This window comes from Orcinus orca, chromosome 10, assembly GCF_937001465.1.
Source record: "Orcinus orca chromosome 10, mOrcOrc1.1, whole genome shotgun sequence".
Lineage (NCBI taxonomy): Eukaryota > Metazoa > Chordata > Mammalia > Artiodactyla > Delphinidae > Orcinus > Orcinus orca.
In genome coordinates, this window is record NC_064568.1 from 53,636,749 (window position 1) to 53,661,966 (window position 25,218).

Below are 25,218 nucleotides of genomic sequence, written 5' to 3' on the forward strand. Positions count from 1 at the left end.
TACAACTCAACAACAACAAAAACAACCCAATCGAAAAATGGGCAGAAGACCTAAATAGACATTTCTCCAAAGAAGACATACAGATGGCCAACAGGCACACAAAAAGATGCTCAACACTGCTAATTATTAGAGAACTGCAAGTCAAAACTACAATGAGGTACTATTACCTCACACCAGTCAGAATGCCCATCATTAAAAAGTCTACAAATAACAAATGCTGGAGAGAGTGTGGAGAAAAGGGAACCCTCCCACACCGTTGGTGGGAATGTAAATTGGTGCAGTGTAGAAAACAGTATGGAGCTTCCTCAGAAAACTAAAAATAGAATTACCATGTGATATAGCAATCCCACTCCTGGGCATATATCCAGATAAAACTATAATTCAAAAAAGATACATGCACCCTTATGTTCACAGCAGCACTATTCACAATAGCCAAGACATGGAAACAACCTAAATGTCCATCAACAGGTGAATGGATAAAGAAGATGTGGTACGTATATACAATGGAATACTACTCAGCCAGAAAAAAGAACGAAATAACGCCATTTGCAGCAACATGGATTCAACCAGAGATTATCATACTAAGTGAAGTAAGTCAGAAAAAGAAAAACAAATACCATATGATATCACTTATATGTGGAATCTAAAATATGACACAAATGAACCTATCTATGAAACAGAAACAGAATCACAGCCATAGAGAACAGACTGGTGGTTGCCAAGAGGGAGGGAGTTGGGGGAGGGATCGACTGGGAGGTTGGAATTAGCAGATGTAAGCTTTTATATATAGAATGCATAAACAACAAAGTCCTACTATATAGCACAGAGAACTATATTCAATATCCTATGAGACCCAGCAATCTCACTACTGGGCATATACCCAGAGAAAACTATAACTCAAAAAGACATTTGCACTCCAATGTTCATTGCAGCACTATTTATAATAGCCAGGTCATAGAAGCAACCTAAATGCCCATCAACAGATGAATGGATAAAGAAGATGTGGTAGATATATACAATGGAATATTAGCCATAAAAAGGAATGAAATTGGGTCACTTGTAGAGATGTGGATGGACCTAGGGACTGTCATACAGAGCGAAGTAAGTCAGAAAGAGAAAAACAAATATCGTATATTAACACATATATGTGGAATCTAGAAAAATGGTACAGATGAACCTGTTTGCAAGGCAGAAATAGAGACACAGAAGTAGAGAACAAACATATGGACACCAAGGGGGGAAAGTGGGGGTGGGATGAATTGGAAGATTGGGATTGACATATATTGACATATATATACTAACTAATATGTATAAAATAGATAACTGATGAGAACCTGCTGTATAGCACAGGGAACTCCACTTCGCTGTACAGTAGAAACTAACACAACATTGTAGAAGAACTATACCCCAATTTTTTAAAAATCCCATGATAAACCACAATGGAAAAGAATATATTAAAAAATGTGTGTGTGTGTATATATATATATATATATATATATACACACACACACATATGTACATAACTTGAGTCACTTTGTTGTACATCAGTAATTAATACAACATTGTAAGTCAATTATACTTCAATTAAAAAAAAAGTTTTCATTCCTTAATATAAAGAAGAGATGGTGGCAATAAGAGAAATGGACCCCAAAGTGTTCTTCCTAATACCTGATGTTGTAGGGGATGAAAATATCCCCCTACAACAAATAGAGAGAAGAGAGATGGTTATTTTTAAGCATACTCCCTGGAGCATTTTAGAAGACTCTGAAATCACTCAAATATCTGAGTCATCAGCTGTGCTGGATTTCTTGAGTTGTACAATGAGAAACCACCTTTATGCTGATTATCTCACCTCATAAAGAAACAAACAGTCTGATAATGAATAAGAGGGAAAACATGAATGTGGGCCCATGATTATCACATGAGTTGAAAATACGCTGAAAACTGAAGTCATAAATACCTTAAGAGCTTATAGTAATATACATATATATAAAATATATCCAACTTGCAAGCCACTTATCAACTTTTGTCCCCTTTGAATGAAATAAATTCTTCCATTGTGGATAAGCCAGTATGCAAAAGGAGAGAAAAGTTTCATAGATGGTAATAAACATGTCTGGATATTCCACTATTAGGGATTAATTCCTTTGGCTTAGCCTGGGCCTTGTTTTTAAAGGTGAAGTACTTGGGGAAGGTTAACACGGTAAACCAGGATATCAAGGTTACCACGTTTTAGTGTGATTTAATCTAGTTACAATGTCCCTCCTAACTCAAATTACATAAGGAAAATGAGAGACATGGAGTGCCTGTAGGATGAAAAAACAGGAGAGGGGAGTGATTTTGGAAAGTGTTGCGCTGACAAGATGTACATGCCTGCCTTTGTACACTGAGAAATTGGCACAGGTGGGGTGTAGAACAGGAAGGGAGGGAAACTGGCTGAAGGACACACGGAGAGCAAGAGGTGGGTCTGCAATGCCCATGAGCACCATACACAAAGCATGAGACTCATCACTTTCCATATTTGGGACACACACAGTAGCAGGGATAGTGTGTCGACCCAGCACTTGTGTTCCAAAAGGAGTTTTTATTGAATTGGACCTATTTGGGGCTAAAATAACCTTTCCCCATGCTGAATTTATATTCCTAAAATCAAGAGAATATTATTTGCATCATCAGCCTGGAAAAATTAAAAGGCTTATAATCTCCAGTGCTGGAGAAAGTAGATGGAAATTCATATGCTTATATATCTTCTGGGGGAGGAGAACAATTTAATAGTGGCTATCCAAATTTAAAATGTGCATACCTCTGATCCAGAAATTTCATTTCTAGAAATCTATCTTGCAGAAATACTAGCACAAATGTATAAGATGTTTTTACAAAGATAGTCAATGTAGCATTAAGTGGAAAACTGGAGACACCTAAAATAAGCTACCAACTTATTTGGGAATAAGTTAAGAATGGTTAAGTCACTCATAGAAGATATGCCATATTATGCAATTCTGGACAACAATTAAAAGGTGTACAATATATCTACATATATTGTCTTGTTTAGAAGAGAAGTAAAAGTGGGTGGGTGAAAAAAAATATTGCCAGGTAATATTTATAGTATGATCAACTGTTTGCATGGAAAGATGGATGATTGGGTGCAATGAATGGTTGGACAGATGGACAGATAGATGGACAGACAGATGTACAGATGGATGGTGGATGGATGGACAGATGGATTGGTGTTTGAGTGGATGGACAGATGGACAGGTGTTTGGATGGAGGGACAGATGGACAGATACATGGATAGATGAACAGAGAGATGGATGGACAGATGGACAGATAGATGAATGGATACATAGACAGATGGAGAGATGGATGGGCAGATGGAGAGATGGAAAAGTGGGTGGATGGATGGATGGGCAGATGGATGGGTGGGCAGATGGAAGATGGGAGGGAAGGAGGGATAATATTGGGTTGGGCAAAAAGTTCATTTGGCTTTATGTGGAAGATGTTACAGAACCCAAACGAACTTTTTGGCCAACACAATATGCATGATGGATAGAGACAAGTGTGCATCCAACAGGCTATCATTACTGAGGTTAATGTACTTTCCCCTTTAGACAAATCCTAGGAGTATGTACACACAACAACTTGAGTTAAAGTCTCCCTCCTGAATCATACAGCCTCCTCCCAACTCTGGACCAGTCGTTCTCAAACTTGAGCTGCCTCAGAATCACCCTGGGCCCGCACCCAGAGTTTCTGGTTCCACAGTCAGGGGTGGCACCCTGGAATCTGCATTTCTAACAAGTTCTCAGTGATGCCACTGCTGCTGTTCCAGGCACTGCGCTTTGAGAACCACTGCTCTGGGTGACACAAACTATTTCTCAGTGACAAATCATAATGTGGGCCCCGGGAGCCAGATTTGATACAGACCAGAGCCAACCCTGCTACCCCTTAAGCCCCTCTTTCCAACAGGTGAAGGGGGCCTGATCCCCAGTGTGAGCCCACCATCCAGCACCAGCCAGGAAGGGATGTGCCCTGAGCCTGCAGACCATCCCGAGAAGAACACTCACCTTCGGAGAAGATGATGTGGTCGTTGCACTCTTCGGAGCTGCAGGAACACATGAAGAAAGTCTCTCCAGACCCCTTTTTTTCCTTCATAATACACTCTGAAGAAGCAGCGTCGTCAAGGACAAATCCATGGTAGGCAATCTTGGGGTCATGGCAGACCGTCTCCAGTGTGATGTTCTCATCATTCTTTCTCCTGGGGTACAGAGAAGGAGGGGGTGAGTATGGTCCCACAGGGAAGCAGTCTGGGCTGTATCTCCATCAGGACATTGTTTCCAACAGCAGCGCTGCCTCCTGTTCTCCATCACTTACAGGTTGTCCCGTCATGTCCTGTGCTTTTCCACGCACTTCAGTCTTTCCTTTGCTTATCTCAGAACCCACTTAGGATCATAACGTGAGGGCTTTCCTTGGAGACAAACCTGTCAGAGAACTTTACACATTATGCCTTAATTAAATCATTAAAGGGAGGGCGTGGGGGAACAGGAGATCGCTAGGTCCTTGGGGTGACTCCAAACCTTCCATCCTGATCGCACTGTGAGGCTAGCATTGCATCTCTAGTTTGCTGGACAGAATCTAGCTAAATATTACTCAGTCATAAAAAGAAAGAAATTTTGCCATTTGCAGCAACATGGATGGACTTGGGGGGCATTACGCTAAGTTAAATACGTCAGACAGAGAAAGACAAATACTATACGATATCACTTATATGTGGGATCTAAAAAGTACAACTAGTGAATGTAACGAAACAGAAACAGACTCACAGATACAGAGAACAAACTAGTGGTTACCAGTGGGGAGGTGGGGAGAGTGGGAGGGTATAAGACAGGCTCAAGGATGGGAATATAGCCAATATTTTGTAATAACTGCAAATGGAGCATAATCTTTAAAGACTGTATAAAAAATTAAAAAGTAATAAATTTTGAAAAAAAAACTAAAAAAAACCCCAAAACCCCTACCTATCCTTAACCCCCAAGCTACTGGAAAGTCTTGGCAAAAACAGTGGCCATGAAACAAAAGCACCTCCCTCCCTGCCCCCATAGTTGTGTGCCCACCTGTGTAGGTGGGGGTTTGTGTTTGGTTTTGGTAACAAGATGAAGCCGTGCTGAGTCCTCCGGGATCCCAGGGAAAAGCATGGTGTCCCTGCCTCGTGAAGCCTCCAGAGGCCCCGGGATGGGACAAGGAAGAAACTGTGAGCCACGAAGGAAAGCTGCTCTGCAGCCCTGGGCAGCTCTTTCAGAGCCCCGACTTCCACCCCCCGCTGCCTATAGAACTAGAATCAGAGGGAGGAAACTCAGCCACAGCACTTGAGGCTCCATAAGGTCCTCAACTGCTTCCTCCACTCAGTGCTGTAACGGTGTCTCCTGGACAGGCAGGGCCCACTGTGCAAAACATCTGTGGGTACACTGGAGCACAGAAAAGGAGGATACAGTGAAATAAATACAGACTTCTTTGTCCTGCTACTGAAGAGGTTGTCAATATCTGCGACAAAAGAACCACAGTTATGAAATTAATTTTGGTTCTAAAATATGTCTATCCTTGAAAAGGACTTAAGCATTTCACATGGTAAGAGTGCACAACTGGCATTAGTTCAATAAATGAATGAGGGCTTCCCTGGTGGCTCAGTGGTTGAGCGTCCACCTGCCGATGCAGGGGACAGGGGTTCGTGCCCCGGTCCGGGAAGATCCCACGTGCCGCGGAGCCGCTAGGCCCGTGAGCCATGGCCACTGAGCCTGCGCGTCCAGAGCCTGTGCTCCGCAACGGGAGAGGCCACAACAGTGAGAGGCCTGCGTACCACAAAAAATAAATTAATTAAAAATAAATAAATAAATGAATGAATCAGCGAGTGAATGAAAAGAACACTAAAACTGATCGTGGGAGAGTACCACCACAGAGAGCAGAGTCTTTTATTCCCCCACTGGGCTATTCCTAAGATAGCCTAGTGTCCGAGTGTGTGTGCCCTGGACACAGACTCTGAGGCTGTGAGATCTCTGGATCTCTGTGCAGGAGCTCTAGGGAGATTCCCCTGCAGGGGCCAAAGGCAGCAATGCTGCACAGAGCAGGGAGGGGGGTCGCGATGAGGCCTCTGCTGACCTCTGGGCAGCTGGGGGCTGGGATGGCCCATCAGAGCTGTCCCAAGCTGAGGCAAAGTGGTCAGGCGTTTCAGCCACTGCACCAACCAGTCCTGGGATGCTGGCTGCTGGTACAGAGAGGCTGAACCTGCCGGACTCCAATGAAGCAGCTCGGGGAGCAGACAAGAGGAGCACCCCTGGAGGGCTTGGGATGATCCCTCAGCCCAGGGTGAGCACCTCAGTGCTGCATGGGCGGGGGTGCAGGACAGCATCCCTGGCACCTCCCTCTCTCCACATCCAAATGTGTCTTTGCCCAGAAAGGTAAAAATAACGTTCAGTGTATTTAATCTTTAGGGCTGAGACACAGAGGGCACAGAGAGCTTCCCCACAGGCCCGCATCTTCTGAGACAGCAAAGCTTCAACGCCAGGGATGTGTGATTCACACTCCACCCCTTGGACTTGTACTGGGGTAGGGAAACTACCTTTAATGAAAAGAGCCTGTTTGGGTGCAGAAGTATGTTCTCACCTCCAGTGGATATTTAAGTAAAGACAGTCAGCAGAAAACAGGAATGAAGAGGAGCCTGGGGTCAGCTGGTCTGGGGTCTGAGGCTTCCTGCCCCAAACCTGACAAGTGGTCCTCCATCCTCTCGAACTTGGTCTGACCCTTCCAGAGAAGGAAGCCTGGCCCACTGGCAGGAAACCACGACTGAGAAAATGTTTCAACTGATCCTGAGTACAAGTCTGTCCGTCCCCTTGTAAATGCTGTGGGTCTCCTGTCCTGCAGAGTTCTGCACGACAAGTTGACTATATTTTCCACTTGAGAGCCCTTCAGATCTCAACAGAGCCCACGTCCTCTTTACTGGACCAGCCATGGCTAACTGCCCCCACCAGCCCTCAGATGGCATGCTTCTGAACCTCTGATCACACTCGTGCCTCTGCTCTGAACACCATCTCTGTCAAAATCCCTTTTTCAAAACCACCACTCAGAGCTGGACACAAGTGCAGCTGGCAGGTATGGCAAGCTGCCGTGACAGATCTTTGCTGTTAACATTCCTTTAGTTCTTAAGAACCTAATTCATGTCCTGGTACGTAGGGAAATGTGCCAGGGTTTCAGATTTATCATCAAGGCTGAGTATACACGGTCCAGAGAAAGTCTCAAAAGGCTCCTTCCAAAAGGAGCGGGCAAGATATCTGGGTTTACATGCTCATTTGCAAATGGCCAGGAGACACAGAGGTTACTTTAAAAAAATAGCTGATAAATTGAAACCATCAGAATAAGGCTTCAAAATGTTATATTTCATTAATGAATGTGTAGTTTTTTATAAAATAAGGACTCCCTTAATGATCTCTATTTTTTTTTAATCTCTGGCTTATACTCCCAATTCATAACTATGAGTTAATCAAATGATTCATGAGCACCCACTGTGTGTGTGTGTGTGTGTGTGTGCGCGCGCACGTGCGTGCATGCCTGGCAAGACGGGAGGATGAGGGAGGAAGGGAGGGGAAAAGGGAGGGGGGAGGGGGAGGGGAGGGAGGGGTGGACAGAGCGAGGGAGAGAAGGGGATCTGCTCCAAGAGGAAGATGTGGTCCTGCTCCCAGAGGAAGACACAGTGTTTGGCCCAGCAGTGGTGTGAGGCACTGGCCAAGGCTTCTGACTAAGGAATAGGTTGTCTCCTGATGCCAAGTCACTTCCCCCATTTTTGACAAGTGCGTCCCTCTTGCAACAGCCCACCTTTCATCTCCACGAAACAGGACTGAGTTTGTGTCAGAAGAACAAAGCTCCTGGCGTCACTACGGGGATCCCAAGGGGTCTCAATTAAATGACTAGTAAGTGGCAAATCCCTCTCCTTGACACAAGGAATGGTTTCCGGACTTATAAATAGTAAAGGTGCGTGTGTGTATTTGAAAATGTATAGAGTATCTCTAGAAATTACACTGAACGACTGAAAAAGAGATGGTCTAAAGGGAAGGGAATGGGACAGATGTCGAAGTTTCGGGCATGGAGACACATGACTACATACCACGAACGCACACTGCTTATAAAAGGGGAAAGAAAGGTGTTACAGGGCAACCTTACCAGACAGCCACGCAGACCTCTTGCGGCTTCTCACAGATGGCCGTGATGCTGCAGTTGCTCCAGCAGGACTTCTGGCTGTCACAGGTGGACAATCTCACATCACAGAATTTACACAACTGCGGCAACTTGACGGCACCATTGTCGTCAGTGACCATCATGTCACTGTTAACTGGGAGGGAAAAGAGATGCATTACATGATTAACCAATGTAATCAGCTGCTAGTGGATTCCTGATACGATGCAATTTCAAATGGACCTGGTGTCAGAAGAATGAATGCGGAGAAAGGGCACATAAGGCCTCCACATCAGATGAGAATTTGGTAATGAAAGCCAGGGCAGCGTGGAGATGGTTGGGATGGAGGAGGTTTGGTAACTTCTTGCCTTTGTCAGTGAGCGTCATAAGGCACTCTTTCTACAAAACCCTCCTCATTCAATCCAGAGACAGAGCTTGCGTCGCCCCACTGCATGGTGCGGGGTGCTGGTGAGCGTACCCTTAAGGAAATTATAGTTTAGCTGGTGGATGGACACGAAAACAGACCAGGGCAGGGCAACCCAAAATAAAGAGAGGCACGGAAGACGTGGGAGCCAGACGAGAGTCCCCACCTCATGGGCAGAGAGGGGTCCCGAGGAGCAGAGCTGTGACGTGGGGAAAGGGGGTCGGCCAGCTCGGAGGAGACCCTGGGGGTGAGGTGGGACTTTGCCATCGCTTTCCTGACCTACACCCGGCAGAGCTATCCGGGCCTTCTTTGCAAGAGCCTGGCTCTGCCTGCTTCCTGTTGCCTTGAGCCAACTCAGTTGATAAAGTGTGTCTCCTAGACACACACACACAGGTGAGGCCTGGAGTCCCACAGGTGAATGCCAGCAACCTCTCTGACCTCATCCCTCCCACCGCCACCAGCCGCCCTCTTATTCTTCACTCGCTACCTTTTAAGACACACGGGCCTTTCCTGGAAGAAGCCAAGCTCCTGCCTTCCTCAGGCCCTTCCCTTGCTGTGCCCTTTGCCTGCCTTCTTGTCACCTTCCTGATCTCTGGTTAAATGTCACCTCTTCATCCTAAAGCAGCCCACAAGGAACCAACATAGGGTTTTGTTTGATCTTCTGCACAGTCTCCATCACTCACTGGCTTCTGCCCCATCCACCAAAATGCAAGCTCCATGAGGCCTTCTCTGTCTTGTTTCCACACTGCTTCTCCAGGGCCAAGAAGAGGGGCTGTCACATAGAAGACATCCGAACAAGCGTACTGAATCAATGGTGACTAGCTAATAAACGGAGGAATGAACACAAGAAGTTCACATCTGGCCTTGGTGCCAGGTGGGAAGGGACAGAGAGCTTCCTCCCTCCCCTTGGGGGAGTGTGATGATACCCCCAATATTCACTCACATTCACCAGTAACACACTGAAGACAAACTGTCCTTGGCAACACATATCTGCATGCTGAGAGGTGCCAAAAGGGTATAACACCCCTTCCCTCTTTTTTCCCTCAATGAGACCCTTTTCCATTGGGAATGGTGGTAACTAAAGGCATGACTTTGGAGAGTGAGACCAGGCTATTGTCAACAAACGTGAACTCAAGGACACTTCTTTGCTAGACTAGGAAAGATTAAGCACTCAGACAGCAGGGGGCACTAGACCAGACTCCATCAGGAAGCGGGAGGGTGCTTCTCCCAGGGTCACCATTGGAAAGGCCTGAGCAAATCCTCCTCGTCCTCTCCTGTGTTAAGGACACTCCAGCCTAAGTCCCAATGCACAGCTTCTAAGACCTCCCATGGCCGCTCCCTGCCCGTGAAATCTAGTTTCTGTCACCGACACTTTGCCACGCAGACGTCTTTGTTGCTTGGGCACAGCACCTGTTTCCTGGGTCTCTAAAAATATAAACCTATATAAATTTAAGATTTGCTTTCTTGTGGTACATTAAATATAGAAGCAAAAAAAATAAACCCATTCATCCCTCTCAGGCCTCAAGTTCATTTCAGGAAGTGTATTTTTAGGTGACAATCTATTTTGAAATTCTCAATGTCTCCCAAACCAAGAGCTCTAACTAAGCTTAGCTAAAAATACAGGCCACGATGCTCTCTGAATCTTGTGTTCCATTTGGGACTAAGACAACAATGAATATATATATATTTTCTACAATGGTTAGATTTGGATCCATTTGTGAAACAGCTAATTTAACACTTCAGGCTTCCCTACAAGACACAGGCAAGGCAAAACAAACAAACAAAAAGCTAGGCCATGTTCTGTTTATTTGATTTTTTTAATAGTTTCAGACAAGCATCTCTTTGCTGGTTAGAAAGTTGCTGTTTTTAAATATAAAATCAAGCCTCCAAGACTTGGAATTCAGCCTTCCAGCATTTTAGGATTTTAGCCTCTATTAGTGGTTATCAACTTTGGGGCCATGTTGGAATCCATCGCTTAGAGCGCTTAAAAAACTCATGAAGCAGCCCCACCCCCCCGGACATGCTGATTTACTTATTCTGGAGAGTGGCCTGGGCACCTGGTCTTTTAGAAGCTGCTCAGACAATTCTCGATTCTCGCGTGCAACCGAGGCTGAGACCCTGACCTGGAATTAGTTGGAAACAACATAACTGGCACAAAACAAATCAGCACAAAAATACCCTCCCTGCCCCCAACACACAAACACATATATAATGTATGTGACAGTGGTGGGGTAGCCCCTCAATAAAGCTGGAAGATGTTTCCTTGTGGAAAACACACACCTAAAGCCACGTGATTAGCACTTTGACACACTGCTGATGGAAAGGAGTCCTTCCCTGGGCTGGCAGATCCTTTTCTAACAGAAGCTAAGAAGTGTGACAAAAGTGGCAGAGTCAGGAGTGATGGGAGAGAAAAAAGCCAGATGTGACTGGGAGCTGCAGTGGCAACCACAGATGTGTGGACAAGTATAAGTGCTTTAGATCTGATGCCTGCAAAACACAAATCCACAGGGAAGAGACAAAAAAAGGGTCATCAAAAAAAAGAAAGAAGAAAGAGGGGCCAGTAGGCTGCAGGGCTCAGGGGGCTGGGAGACAAGCAGATGCACAGCCCTGCTGCCAGATGGAGAGGCCAAAAAAGAGAAATCTCACGGCTGAATTCTGGGGAAAAGGCAAAAGGACAACTTGACGCACACTTGGAGGCACAGGCATGTGGAGGGAGGGGGAGGTATGCAACAGAACGTGTCCATATTAAGCACCTACTACGTGCTAGTCAAGGTGCTAAGTTATCACATAGAGCCTCCTGAGTACCAAAGAGGGGGCCCCATTTTTCCCTTTGTTACGGTAAAAGCTACCACTGCTAAGGTGAGCAGACTTTTTAGCTTGACCAGCTTTTTTTTTTAATTGGAAAAGTTCGAAAGCCTTGACACAGGGCAGTCACTGCCATGCCCCACCCCCACCAGGCACTCCATACTAGCGGACCCAGGAGGCTCCTGATCCGGATGATTCCACCAGCAAATAGAGTCCAGGCTCCACTTAAGGCCAGTGTTGTCCTTTGTGAACAGGTGCAGTGGTGGGATAGAGAGCATGGCTCCCTTCACCTTTACTGGGGGTCAGCTAATCTTGATAAAGGCTTTAAGTGCTCACTTTGGGGCGAGGGGACAGCGAGAAATGCATACAAGCTTTTGCTCATGGTTTCAGAGGCTGGTCCACAGATTCCTTGAAAGCCCATAGCCCCAGGTGAAGAATCTGAGGCCCACCCTGGAGTCCTCGCAGGTCACTGAGAACATGCTGGATAGTTCAAGGCTAGTCAGAGTGGGGGGCAGAGCCAGTGGGGCAGAACGTGGGAGGGATGGTGATTCACTCCACTTACAACTGCCTCTTGTGCATTCCAGTCCACAGAAAAAGCTACTGTCCTAGCAAACAACATCGTATGCTTAATATATAATTTTTGTGAAGCCAAAGAATGAAGAGTTAATGCATGCACCTAAGTAGCCAGGGACAAAGATATTTCTGTAAACAACAGCATAGCAAACACCACCTAATGAACCCTATAGCCAACCCCAAACAACTTCAAAATTCCTTCCAACACAGGTTGGAAAATTACTCTCTTAAGTGTCTTCAGTTAAGATGATCTCATATTAAGGTGTATTTTCCTGCCTAGGGACGCTCTGTGAGCAACTGACCATCCTCAGTGAATTTTCTACCTGTAACAGGCAAATGAGCTCTTCGTAACGTTCTCCAGAACGAGAAGATCTCTTACCTGGAAAACCAGCCAGTAAAGGAAGTGAATGAGGACGGCCTCCTCCAGCATATGACAGTATCACATGGCCCATCACATGTCACTTCTCTTCAAACAGACCCATGAGTAACAGCAAGACCTTCAGTCTAGATCACACTGCCTTCCTCATTTTAGAGCACATTTTCCCCAAACTCACTACCTAGAGACAGAGGTTCCGAGTCTTGAGAATAAGAACGAAGTAAATGCTTAGCTACATCTATTTCTGGAATAGTACTACTGTCTTTGAAGGTCATAGATGGGCAGCCTAATAAAGGTTAGATTATCCCAGATAAATATTAGGAATTTTGCATACAAATTGTTACTCCGTAACTTTGGAATGGTGTCTACCATTAGCTGAGCTATTAGGTAAAGTCTCAAAATTCCACACATAATCCCAAATACTTTGGCAGAAATGCATTCACGTATCTTTGAATTCCTGCATTTGAATTTCTACTGTTGTTTTATGGCATGTTTTGGGGGCATTTAGGAATTCATTTATTCCACAAACACCTGTGGATGTCTTGCTTTGTGCTATAAATTTCATAGCAGGATCATTAAAATTGATATAACCAAGTGCAGCATCTCAAAGAATAATCCACGGCAACCGGCAAACAAAACTCACTATGACTCAGAGCAGTGCTCCTCAGATATTAACAAGCACACAGATCCCTTGGGAATATGTTAAACCCACCGGGGTATGTGTATGGAGTGTACTGGCTCATGCAATGGTGGGGCTGGCAAGTCTGGAATTTCTAGTGCAGGCCGGCAAGCTGGAAACTCAGGCAGGAATCAGTGCTGCAGTTTCAAGGCAGAATTCCTTCTCCAGGAAACCTCAGTTCTTGCCTGTAAGACCTTCCAACTGACTGGAGGAGGCCCATTCACATTACTGAGGATAATCTACTTTCTAGAAAGCCAATGGATTGTAGCTGTCAATCATCTACCTTCACAGCAACCCCCAGATTCGTGTTTGATGAAAGAACAGGGCACTAGAGCCTCTCCAGGCACTCGCAGGTACCATCCAGGGTAGGACAGCGACTCTGTCCTCAGCTGATGCCGATGTTGCCTGTCCACAGTTTGGGCAGGAAGTTTGCGGAGAACCCAGTTTGTGGCTGCCCATGATTTCCCTTTCTCCACTCATTCTGGATCTAGCAAAATCGAATACCGATTCCTCCTCACCATTTTTCCAGGCATGGTCTCCTCTTACAGTTCTTTCCATCTGCTCTTCTCTTGCTCCTGGCCTTGTAAACGATCGTGGACCCAGAGGCTCTGATCACCATAGGGGCCACAATGGAAAGACTTGTTCTCGGCAAGAAGGTTTTTAAGTGCAGTTGGCATTTCAGAGTCAGACACAGAGGCAACCATCTGGCAGCCAGCCGCCATGGTCTGCGATGCTGGCAACAGACACCCATGGCCCCCGAGACCCGGTGGGACCAGTCTACTGGCCTGTCACACATGCCATCCCACCCAGAACAAAGCATCCAGTCAAACAACTCACAGGACCCTTCATGACTCGTCATGAAAGCCAGCCATTCCCCAGCGAGTCAAATAAATTGGCCAACTGCTAAATACAAACAAATAAAAAAAAAAACCCTCGTAATTAAGTCAAAGATAGTTTAGGAAGATTTCCCTTCTCTGAACTTCTATTGCATACTTGGAACTTCTAATACAAGGCGATACCTTATTAGTTTTTAAATTGTATTTTAACCCTCATCCCTTAATTATAAGTATATTGAAAGCAGGAAAGGAGGGGCTTTTCCCCAATGACAGTCCCCCAAAGTCTCTGGGAACCAGGATCAGTACTGGAGAAACCACCACTAAGGTAACTGGGAGGCCAGGGTCTGGTTTTGAGAGGCACAAGAGGACAGAAAGGCATTTGATTGGGAACAGAGCACAGACCAGGAGAGGTTGAGCAGAATGGGGGATCTAAACAATCTAGGGGCAGGATCTCTGAAGACAGCGAATTATTCAACAAACATGCATCCTCTGTTTTACAGATGGACAGAAGGTGAGGTACACGATGTCTGAGGTGTGTACGCAGGTCATAGCATGGCTTGGCCAAAGCTGGATTTAGAACAGGCAAGAAGATAGATGAGGCATAAAAAATGTCCCAGCAGGAGCACAACAGGCAAGAACAGAGTCCAATTTTGTCTATCTAATCTCATAATAGGACTATTCCCTTCTAAAAATGAACTGAAGAAACTCAATGTCTGGTTTAAAAACTTAAAAGTCAAGGGCTGGTGAATAAACCACTGAATCTGGACAGTTGTAGACCCTCTTAATAAAACTCCAGCCTAAATTCACTGTTATGTAGATAACTGTGAATGACCTGGAAAGGAGGCAGAGGTGTGTGTGTGAGTGTGAGAGTGTGTGTGTGCATTTATGTGTATAATTCCCCACCCTCTGTGACTTGTTCAACTGAGGGAACTTAGCTTTGAGGGTTTCTTTTTTTTAGCCTTTTTGGCTCATAAGTTTAACAGTTCACTATGGATGGTTTTAAGAAGAACTGTATAAACATAAATTTGTAGCAAATTAAGGAATTAAGGGATGTTTCAAAGGGATTAATTCAATACAGTACTTTAAATGGAAAACTTGATTGTTCCTTTTTTTAAATTTTATTTATTTATTTTTATTTTTGACCGTATTGGGTCTTCATTGCTGCACACGGGCTTTCTCTAGTTGCGGCGAGCAGGGGCTACTCTTCGTTGCAGTGTGCGGGCTTCTCATTGCAGCGGCTTCTCTTGTTGCAGAGCACGGGCTCTAGGCACACGGGCTTCAGCAGTTGTGGCGTGTGGGCTCAGTAGTTGTGGCTTGCGGGCTCTTGAGTACAGGCTCAGTAGTTGTGGCACACGGGCTTAGTTGCTCTGCAGCATGTGGGATCTTCCCAGACCAGGGCTCGAACCCATGTTCCCTGCATTGGCAGGCAGATTCTTAAGCACTGCGCCACCAGGGAAGTCCCTTGATTGTGCCTTTGAACTAGGATTTTTAAATTTTGATTTACAAGGAAATGTTAAAGGAGTTATATATAGTATAAAACAAGCTGTAACTGAATGGAAAAATAATTGCTTTTTCCAGTGACAAACATAAAATAACTGAGCAGGAGTTTCACCTGCACCTTCCCTATTTAACACTCCCCGGCCTCTCTAATTCCAAATAGCTCCCAAATAGGCATGCTCTGTTTTCTTACTTATCCCTGAATTCCTTGGATCACTAAGGAATGAAATGCAGTTTGAGTTCTCAAACAAGTTGTTGAATTTGCTTTTTTTTTTTTTTGATATATGTCCCAGAATCAGGTCATATATCAGGTAACAAAACCCAAACATTTAAAATGATTCTTGCAGATGGAAATATCTACATTGTTGCCAGAGGCAGTATTTCAGAATACAGGCACTTCTGCCCTGTTCAAAGAGTTGAAACACTTTTAGCACTCTCAGCTTTAATAGAGATCCTTCATCTTTAACAGGGATCTCATGGATAAAACACCCTTCTGAGAGCTGGACAGAGGTGAGCAGTCTGCAACAAATACCACCACCCATACTTGCCAATTTTAGTTTATCACTGAGAAAGCTGATTTTAACAGTGCATTTACCTGGCAAATCCTAACTGTAGAGTTTCTGAAATGAGCCAAAACCCAAGAGCATGCAGGGCTGGGGCTGAGGAAAAGAGGAAACAAGTTGAAAAAATGAAGCCGTATCATTGCACATAGGATAGTTTAGCAAGTGAAGATTAGACTGTGGTGCTAATTCATAGTCTGTCAAAACCATAACTTTCCTGCTGGGAAGGGCTTTCAAATTGGCCCTTTACATTTAGTAATAGTAACTGAGAAAACAATTCTCCCTCAGTTGATATGACTTGGATGGTGGACGGTAGCAACAAGGAAAATAACCCAGAGATGATTGAAAATAAAAGATGATTAACTAACTCTCTTAGTGACAGTCAAAACAACATTGGTAAATAGTCCGATAGAGGCAAGGTAATGAGCACAAGATTTATGGAGCACTATCGCATTCCAATCCAGCTAAAATCATTTGTTACTTACCAAAAATATTAGCCAACATACACAAACATGCATCATTTATCTGCTCTGGAAGAGCCTTCAAATTAACCCTTTATGGAAAGGTTGGACAGAATAGGGCATGGTTCTTTTTTCAAGATGCTTATGATCCTACAGGAAATAAAAAAACTTGCACAAAAATGATTTTTAGCAAAAGAACTTTGGAAACGGTTTACCCAAAGATATGCTTTTCCATTAAGTTATTTATTTAGGAATTAAACAGTACTTTAACTCAAAATGCTGAGGCAGCTGAATGCAAAATGCCAGAACTAATACAAAATCCGATAAGAAGGGATTTTTTAAAAGGTAGCAACTGTTTGAGAATCAGAAAAATAGGCATCTGGGTTGAGCCGTTTGCTTCAACCGAGCAAGGAATTTGGTCGGAATATCAATCTCCTGTGAGATCCAGCTTTTACATTTCTAAATTTCTGTGGTGGTTTTTCCCTACCTCTCTTCCAAAATGGGCTGCAGTGTCCTGATGCAGGCCCGGTGCCAGAAAGGTTTTTCAATTACAGTTTTATGAAGTATGTGAAAATATCAGTCAAAGCAGATGATTCCCATATTTGTGATCTGGAAAAGGGCTGAAACACTACTGCACTTGGGAGAGATACTCCTTCAGATGGTGAGTCTCAGAGGCTTGGTTTCTGGCAACGAAGCAGCCTGGGGCTGGACCAGGCTGGGAGATGCTGCAGCCCAGCCAGGATCGCTATGCGGGGGTTGTGGGCGCGGACAGCCCCCAGATGTATTGTTTGGCTTAACTTCTCTTCTTTTTCAAATGTGAACCAAGTTTGAAAATGAGGCGATGTCACATGAAAAGCTGGATTTCCAACTCCACTTAAGAAAATAAAAAGACTGGGCAACAGTAGGCAACATCATCCCATGACAACCATATCTGGCGGGGAGGGGTGGTGCCCCCTCCTTAAGTCGGCCTCATCCCCGCCGCTCCTGTGTCTCCTACCCCCTGCCCCTTTGGCCACCTGAGCGTACCATTAATGAGTATTTAACATGTCCATTCAATTCTCTCTTCCCATATTAGAGGTTTCACAGGAATGTAAAAATTCATGATTAACTCTCTAATATGGATATTTTCCAATATGCATTTTATTCTCTAATGTGGATACTCACATTTCAGTTCAAGGAAAAGGAAAATTTTCTCCTTTAGAAATCAGATCTGTGTGGGATAAATGATAATAACAACAACATGATAATTTCTATTATCACCATTTATTGGATGCAAACCAAATGCTTAGTCCAGTGCTAAGTGCTGTAATGATTAGTTCATTTACTCATCACAAAGGCCATGTAATTTTGTCATCATCATTTTATAGATGATTAAGGGTCAAAGAGGTGAAATAACTTATGGAACGTCAATGAGAGACAGCCAAGGAGAGACAAAGCCACAGGTCATATGTAAGCCCTCATCCCTCCTGATATGAACAAGAAAAGAGAGATTCCCCTAGAGGTTTAAGAGCAGAGCTGTACACTCATTCCAGCTGAAGGCAAAGACTGAGTGTGGCCAGCTGGAGCTGAGGGGAGCAGGTAAGAGTGGGGGAGCAGTATGTTTCTTAGAAGACAGCTTTGGTTCTCTGCAATTACTTCACTTATTTTATTTTAGGATACGTCTATAATAAGGGCAGGTTAGTAAAGTCCAAGAGTTCTCAAGTCAAAGACTTGAGTGTGAGTTCAGGTTTGGGGGCCAGCCACTTAACTTCTTGGAACCTCCGTTTCTCGATCTATGAAATGGTACTTTTTAGGGTCAAGACAAAGAGAAAACATGCTTGACGTACATGTGAAAACTGTCTAGACGGTAAAAAGTGCCACACAAGCACTCCCTGGAGAGAAAAGGAACAGGGCAGGCAATGCTCTCTCTCCCAAAAGAAAATTACAGGGAAGGCATGACAATGACAAGACAATTAAGAGTCTGGTAAATCTATTCCCACTTATCAATAGAATGCAGCAGTTTGATGACTTCTAAGAAATCTTTCAGGACATTTGAGTAAACAGACAAACTGAAATATAATAACTTTTGTTACTGCGATGATCCAGAGCTTTCAAAGAGATAGAATGAAGTCAGTCATTGTTACTGTAAAGTTCCCAGGAGTGCTTAGGGTCTTTAAACAACCCTTCTAGAACCAAATAACCTGGTTTTACAATATTGTTCATAACCAGCTTAGGTCTCACAAATAGGCAGTAAGTTGAAGATCAAGTTCAGTTCTCCAATTCTCTGCTGACCCTTGCACAACATGCAACAGGCCAGAGCTGATCTGCTTTGGCTTTGCGACACCTAGTGTGTTACCTGACAACGTGCTGATAAAATTAGTGAGTTTTGACACTCAGAGACGGGGAGGCAAGGAGGCGCCTTAAGACTCTGGAATTCTAACATGTTGAAATAAGCTTATGATTGGCTTTCTTTGAGAAAGAAAGGAAACAAAACCCAGACACTTAGATTCACAGCTGACCAGAAAACTGGAGGACACTGGCAGCAACTTTACTAGATTTTTAAGTGTCTAGTTAAGAAGGAATGCCATTCAGATGTATGGAAAGCAACAGTCCTTAATCTCTTCTCCTTGAGGCCATTTAGTCTCCTAAAAATTAATGAGGGGCTACTGCTCTCCGAGTCATACTGGAGAACTGTCCAGGCTGGGAGTGGAGAAAGCTCCAGATGACAGTCAGCTGGCTCCAGGCTCCAGGGCATTCAGCCCCTCCTCTGCCAGTCAAATACTGGGTCGAACACGATGATTTTTAAGGTCCTTTTCATTTTGGAAAGTATTCACAATTCCACCCCCAAAGTCATGAAAGCTGAGTAATTCAAACATGTCCCAGCACTGACCTGGCACCCCTACTTAAATAGCATGAGATGCCATGATTCCGTTTATATAAGAAAAATGGCTTCAAGACTATCGTTTTGTTTTCTCTGCTAATGAAGAAATCAACTGTGCCACTTCTCAGCACGCTGATGAAGGACCACATCCCCGCTTCATGTGCACAGACTTAAACCTGATCAGGGCAGCTGACCCGTCTTCCAAGAACAAAACTACAGTGTCATTCGTGCATCATAAGGTTGGAGGGAAGGAAAATGCTGTCAGGTGACAGAGGATCACTTTCCATTCAGCCCCTATAGGCATCTCCTCTACCTTTACAGGGGATGTGGAGGAAATTCTGATTTAGAACAGACACTTTAACTGTAAAGTTTCAAACAACAACCTTCAGCATTAGAAACATCTATGGTTACCCTGGATCCATTCTCTGGGATCAGCTTGAATGATAACCATTAATAACAGGTATGGTTATACAAAAACAGCCTTTTGCTTGCTCAATGCCTTGATTACGTGTGACAGTTAATGAAAGATTGGTATGACTGTTCCCATTTACAGAACAGGGAAGTGTTTAAATAACTAGCTGAGGCTGGCAGCTTCATGAGGGCAGGACTGTCACCTCTCTTGTTCCGGGACAGACAGCCTCAGCCCAGGTGGGCCACATACTGGGGGGTCCATAAATGTTGGCTGAGTTAAAAGGCCAAAATTCAAAATCAAGCTCCTGCCACGATGCCATCTATTTAAGGCTGATTCTCCCCAAAATGCAAATGAAGGAAAAGAAATACAGTCAATTTTAAGGAAATGAAAGTAAAAAGCACTCCTAGTCTCAGCATTATGTTAACAGGGACCCAATTCTAGAACTTGTGTGTAGGGGGTACTTTGAATGGATTAGCGCAGCCGAACGACCCTTGACTCGCTGGCATAAGAAGAGCAAAAAGCACGCGGAGATTCGGTTTGGTTTCTAAGATAACACGGCCCACTTTTAAACCTCCCCCTACATGTTGTTCAAGCAGAGGAAGTGAAACGAAAAAGAAACAAGTTTCAAGCATTGTTAAGCCTTCAAGAAAGGACAACAAAGTGTAGGAAATCTGAAACAAAATCTGAGAATCTGCCCTTAAACTGGGCAACTTGGCTTTTCTCACAGTGCAGCTGGATGAGAAAAGTGAGGTGGTCTCTGCCCTTCCTGGGCATCACGTGTGGCTGTCATGACCTGCCTGTTATTTGCAGTAAACAGTGTGAAGGGCTCTGGGGAGGTAAGTAGCTGCGATCTGTACGATGCTATCTTCCAATGAGTGAGAAGTCAATAGCCCTCCCAGCCCTGACAGTCCCACTCAGGCTGTTGAGAAGAGAAAGCAGCATTTACATGATTATGTTTGATTGTCAATAGGCTGCAGGAGGGCCAAGATAGATCCCAGCACTCATTTTATTTTATTTCACTTTTTAAATTTATTTTAACCAAGTCTATTTGATTTACAATGTTGCATTCATTTCTGCTGTACGGCAAAGTGATTCAGTTATATATATATAAATTTTTTTAAATATTGTTTTCCATGATGGTTTACCACAGGACACTGAATATAGTTCCCTGTGCTATACAGTGGGACCTTGTTGTTTATCCATATTATATATAATAGTTTGCATCTGCTCATCCTCAACTCCCCCCCCCACCTTGGCAACCAAAGTCTGTTCTCTATGTCTATGAGTCTGTTTCTGTTTTGTACATAAGTTCATCTGTGCCGTATTTTAGATTCTACATATAAATGATATCATATGGTATTTGTCTTTCTCTTTCTGACTTACTTCACTTAGTATAATAATCTCTAGTTGCATCCTTGTTGCTGCAAATGGCATTATTTCATTCTGTTTATGGCTGAGTAGTATTCCACTGTATATATGTACCACATCTTCTTTATTCATCCAGCAGTCATTTTAATATGGAAAAATGAGAACCACAAAGCCCTGGAAGTGCGTCTTCTCACTTGGTACTGGAATCCAATGGGCTGCTCCCAGCTATGGGCGATGGCCACCTTTACATACCGAAATACCATTCAGTACGAGGGCTAAGGGTGGAGTACACAACTTCAACTATGACATGTTGTGAATCACCTTTGATTAGGAAGTCAAACTAATACTTTCTCGTTCTTCAGAAGACTTTTTAAGCAAGCTCTGTGTGCAGCTAACTTTGGCATCTTTGATTTGCAGTCAAATAATCTCATTCATTAAACCTACCCAGTGCTGGAGTGAAGGCCAAGATGTGTAAAGAGCTACATAGCCCCAGAGGTAACCGAGAAAGCACCTTCTGACTCCACTTCACAGTCTCTTACCCATCTTAGTCCTATCTTTTTACCAACACCAATGGAGCTGCAGTCTGGCTCCATTTCTTGTGGAGTCCAATATAAAAACGTGTGTCTATAAATGTAAAAAGAGAGAAGTAAAGATGAGAGATGGTGGGCGTGGGGAGGTGACAAGCAGCCTCTAGTTTTAGGGCATTTGAACTTGCTGTTCCCTCCAACCAGAACGTTCTTGCCCCAGACATCTGCCTTTTTCCGACAGGGGTGTGACAACCATCACTCTCTACTCACTTGTACACACAGACTTCATGCTCCAGAATCGTGAACACTGCCTGGCACGTGGTAGTTGGTCCTCCATAAACACTTACTGTTTCCAGTTTTCTGTTTCCCTTAGCCTTCTAAAGTCAAGTTTCATATCCCTTCCTTAGGTTCCAAGAGAAACCTTCTACCCTCCTGATAAATTCCTCTCATTTGTAAAAAATTAATACGTATTTGCTGGAATAGGAATAAAAATATGCTCACAGAGGAAACAGGGGAAAAAGATGTATTGGACCCAGGCATGGAGGGTATAAATAGTCATGGCAGAGTTTAAAGAAAATGAAAACCACGAGGATTGGTTAGTCAACATTAGCTGTATAAAGAAGTCAGTTCAGAAGTCAAAGAGTGATAAACAACAAGGTCCTACTGTACAGAATGGGGAACTATATTCAACATCCTGTGATAAACCATAATGGAAAAGAATATGAAAAAATGTATATGTATAACTGAATCACTTTGCTGTACAGAAATAACACAACATTGTAAATCAACTATACTTGAATAAATTTTTTTTTAAATTATTTTTGGCTGCATTGGGTCTCCGTTGCTGTGCGTGGGCTTTCTCTAGTTGCGGCGAGCAGGGGCTACTCTTTGTTGCAATACGTGGGCTTCTCATTGCGGTGGCTTCTCTTGTTGCAGAGCACGGGTTCTAGGTACGCGGGCTTCAGTAGCTGTGCCACGCGGGCTCAGTAGTTGTGGCGCACGGGCTCTAGAGCACAGGCTCAGTAGTTGTGGCACGTGGGTTTAGTTGCTCTGCAGCTCATGGGATCTTCCCAGACCAGGGCTCGAACCTGTGTTCCCTACATTGGCAGGCAGATTCTTGACCATTGTGCCACAGGGAAGTCCCTTCAATAACATTTTTTAAAAAGAAGTCAAAGAGAGTTTCTTTCCCAGGAAGAGCTGGCTCACAAAGGTGGAGGACCAGGGGCAGCTATGAGAAGGTGCTTCTTTCCGACGCACTGTTCTAAAGTTCAAGGACATTATACGGGGCTGCACTGTTGTAACCTAGTGCCAGGAGCACACACGGCTGCTGACATTTTGATTTAAATTAACTAAAGTTAAATAAAATCACACCTCCAGTTTCAAGCAGCACTAGCCATTTTCAAAGGCTTAGTAGTCGCATGTGGCCAGACTAGATTTAGAACATTTTTCATCACAGCAGCAAGGTCAACTGGACAACACTGATCTAAAGAAATCCAAAAAGACCTGGGTTCCTTGGAAAAGGAGCTCTGAAATCAAAGGCTCCAAGGGATATGGAAGGAGAAGCAGGGCAGAACCAGAAAAGAAGCCCCCCAGGAGAGATGTGCATACTGGCTAAGATGTCCTTGGAAATTAAAGCTCGATCCTGACTATCCTGATTTCATAAGGAATGTGTTTTATATTAAATGATTGGCCATCTGCAGTATTACAGCTGAGGAAGGGACAGAAGACAGTCAGGGATAGGGACTAGAGTTCCAGAGTAAACCCATAAGCTGTGAGTGGCAGTGGAGAAGGTTCCAGAAGTGAGAAAAAAATGGACCAAACTAGGTTTGCAACAAGCTGGCACCTGGGAGGGCTCAAGTCAGCTGGCGCCACCTCTCAAGATGCAAATCCCTCTACCCAAGACAATACACTGCTCACAAAATAAGGCCCATCTGACTCCTAAGTTCTTATTAAACCCCATTTCAATGGCTGGAACCAAATGCAGAGCGAGGCACACAGATCATGTTTCCATTCAAAGCCCACATAAGCCTACAGCAAGGAAATGAACATTTCAGGAAAAATACTGGCCTTTTTTTTTTCAAGGTTTTTGGGAGGGTGTAAGTCACAGCACGCCAAATAAGGGTGAGTTCCCAGAAGAACACAGCAGAGAGGTGACCAAGCGGGGAGAATTTATTCACAGGGGAAAAATCCCAGTGCCCTCTGGGAAGCCACTTCCACTGGACGCTTTTGAAGGAAGCTGAACCCAATGAAAAGCATTCCTTCAGAGCAAGTTTTCTCCCTGAGATTTCTACCTGCCTCTTTAACTTCTCTACCTCGTTTTCCAGCAGGAATGGTTTATAATCCCTACCTCTCCATGGGCAGAGACCTTAAGCGTATTTTCCTCCTGCAAGACGACACTATTTGTCCAGCCCTTTAAAGATTAAAACTAAAAACACAGATAATAAAAGAGGGTATTATAATTAGAGTGTATTGAAAAGAGGGTATTATAATTAGAGTGTATTGCTATTGAGTATTTCCATAAACATTAGGATATCATGGATCCAGGACAGAGACAGTCTCTAATTCCAAAGGACAGGAATGGAAAGGTACAAATAATTCAATCTGTTCCCCTAAGAAATGACCTGATTATCCTCACTGGAAGACTTGAGGAGAATGGGAATTTCAAGGATATGACTGTCCTGTCCATTATGGTAGCCAACAGCCCCATGTGGCTATTTACATTTAAGTTAATTGAAATAAAATAACATAATTCAGTTCCTTAGTTGCACCTACCACATTTCAAGCCATATGTGGCTAATGGTACCCACGGTGGGCAGTGCAGATATAAGATACGGTCACCACTGCAGAAGGTTCTACCAAACAGTGCTGCTCACCAAGACAGCTAAATAATTCGTCCCAGTAACATCATGGAGATTATGAAGTAAAAAGCTCCCCGAATACCACGTTTCTGGGCTATTGGCATCCTTCTCTAGTGAATTCCTTGCAGAGGTTTATGTATATTGTACAATCAAACCAACCTCCCCGGGCTCAGGCCCATTCAAATGGCATCAGATATGATAAAAGGATTCCACTGAGGCTCTCCTCAATTGAAACTCTAAATTCTTTAGATTTCTAAAAGTATGAAGTGTATGTTTGAGTTACCCGTGGTGCGGACATGCCAGGAAAATATCTGAGTGAGACTTGGTAAAAGAAAGTGCTCCCTTGGAATTAATGAATCTGTGCCCTTGTTTGTTTTTTCACACCATATTTCAGAGGAGTCAGCAGGCTGTGCGTGGAGTAAGGTCTAGATGGAACCTAAGGATATGTGGGGATACCAAAGGTTCTGGGACTTTTAAGAGCTTCCCTATATATCTTTTGAGGTGCAATGAAGGAACTATTGTTTTAAAAAATCATGAAGTGTTTGGGGAAGGGAAGGATTGGGAGTTTGGAGTTAGCAGAGGCAAACAATTACATATAGAATGGATAGACAACAACGTCCTACTGTATAGCACAGGGAACTATATTCAATACCCTGTGATAAACCATAATGAAAAAGAATATAAAAAATAATATGTACATGATAACTGAATCGCTCTGCTGTGTAGCAGAAATTACACAACACTGTATATCAACTATACTTCAATAAA

The 25,218-nt window shown here is 43.9% G+C and overlaps 1 protein-coding gene across 2 annotated transcripts in view; it reads right to left on the minus strand.

Moving 5' to 3' along the window:
* Positions 1-25,218, minus strand: part of TGFBR2 (transforming growth factor beta receptor 2) — a 94,609-nt gene that overhangs the window by 51,974 nt on the left and 17,417 nt on the right. For both annotated transcript variants that reach the window (XM_004279680.4, XM_033405464.2), the window contains exons 2-3: positions 8,203-8,371; positions 4,062-4,252 (exon numbers count right to left, since the gene is read on the minus strand). In XM_004279680.4, the coding sequence (XP_004279728.1) occupies positions 4,062-4,252; positions 8,203-8,371 (360 nt within the window). The remainder of the gene's footprint in view (positions 1-4,061; positions 4,253-8,202; positions 8,372-25,218) is intronic.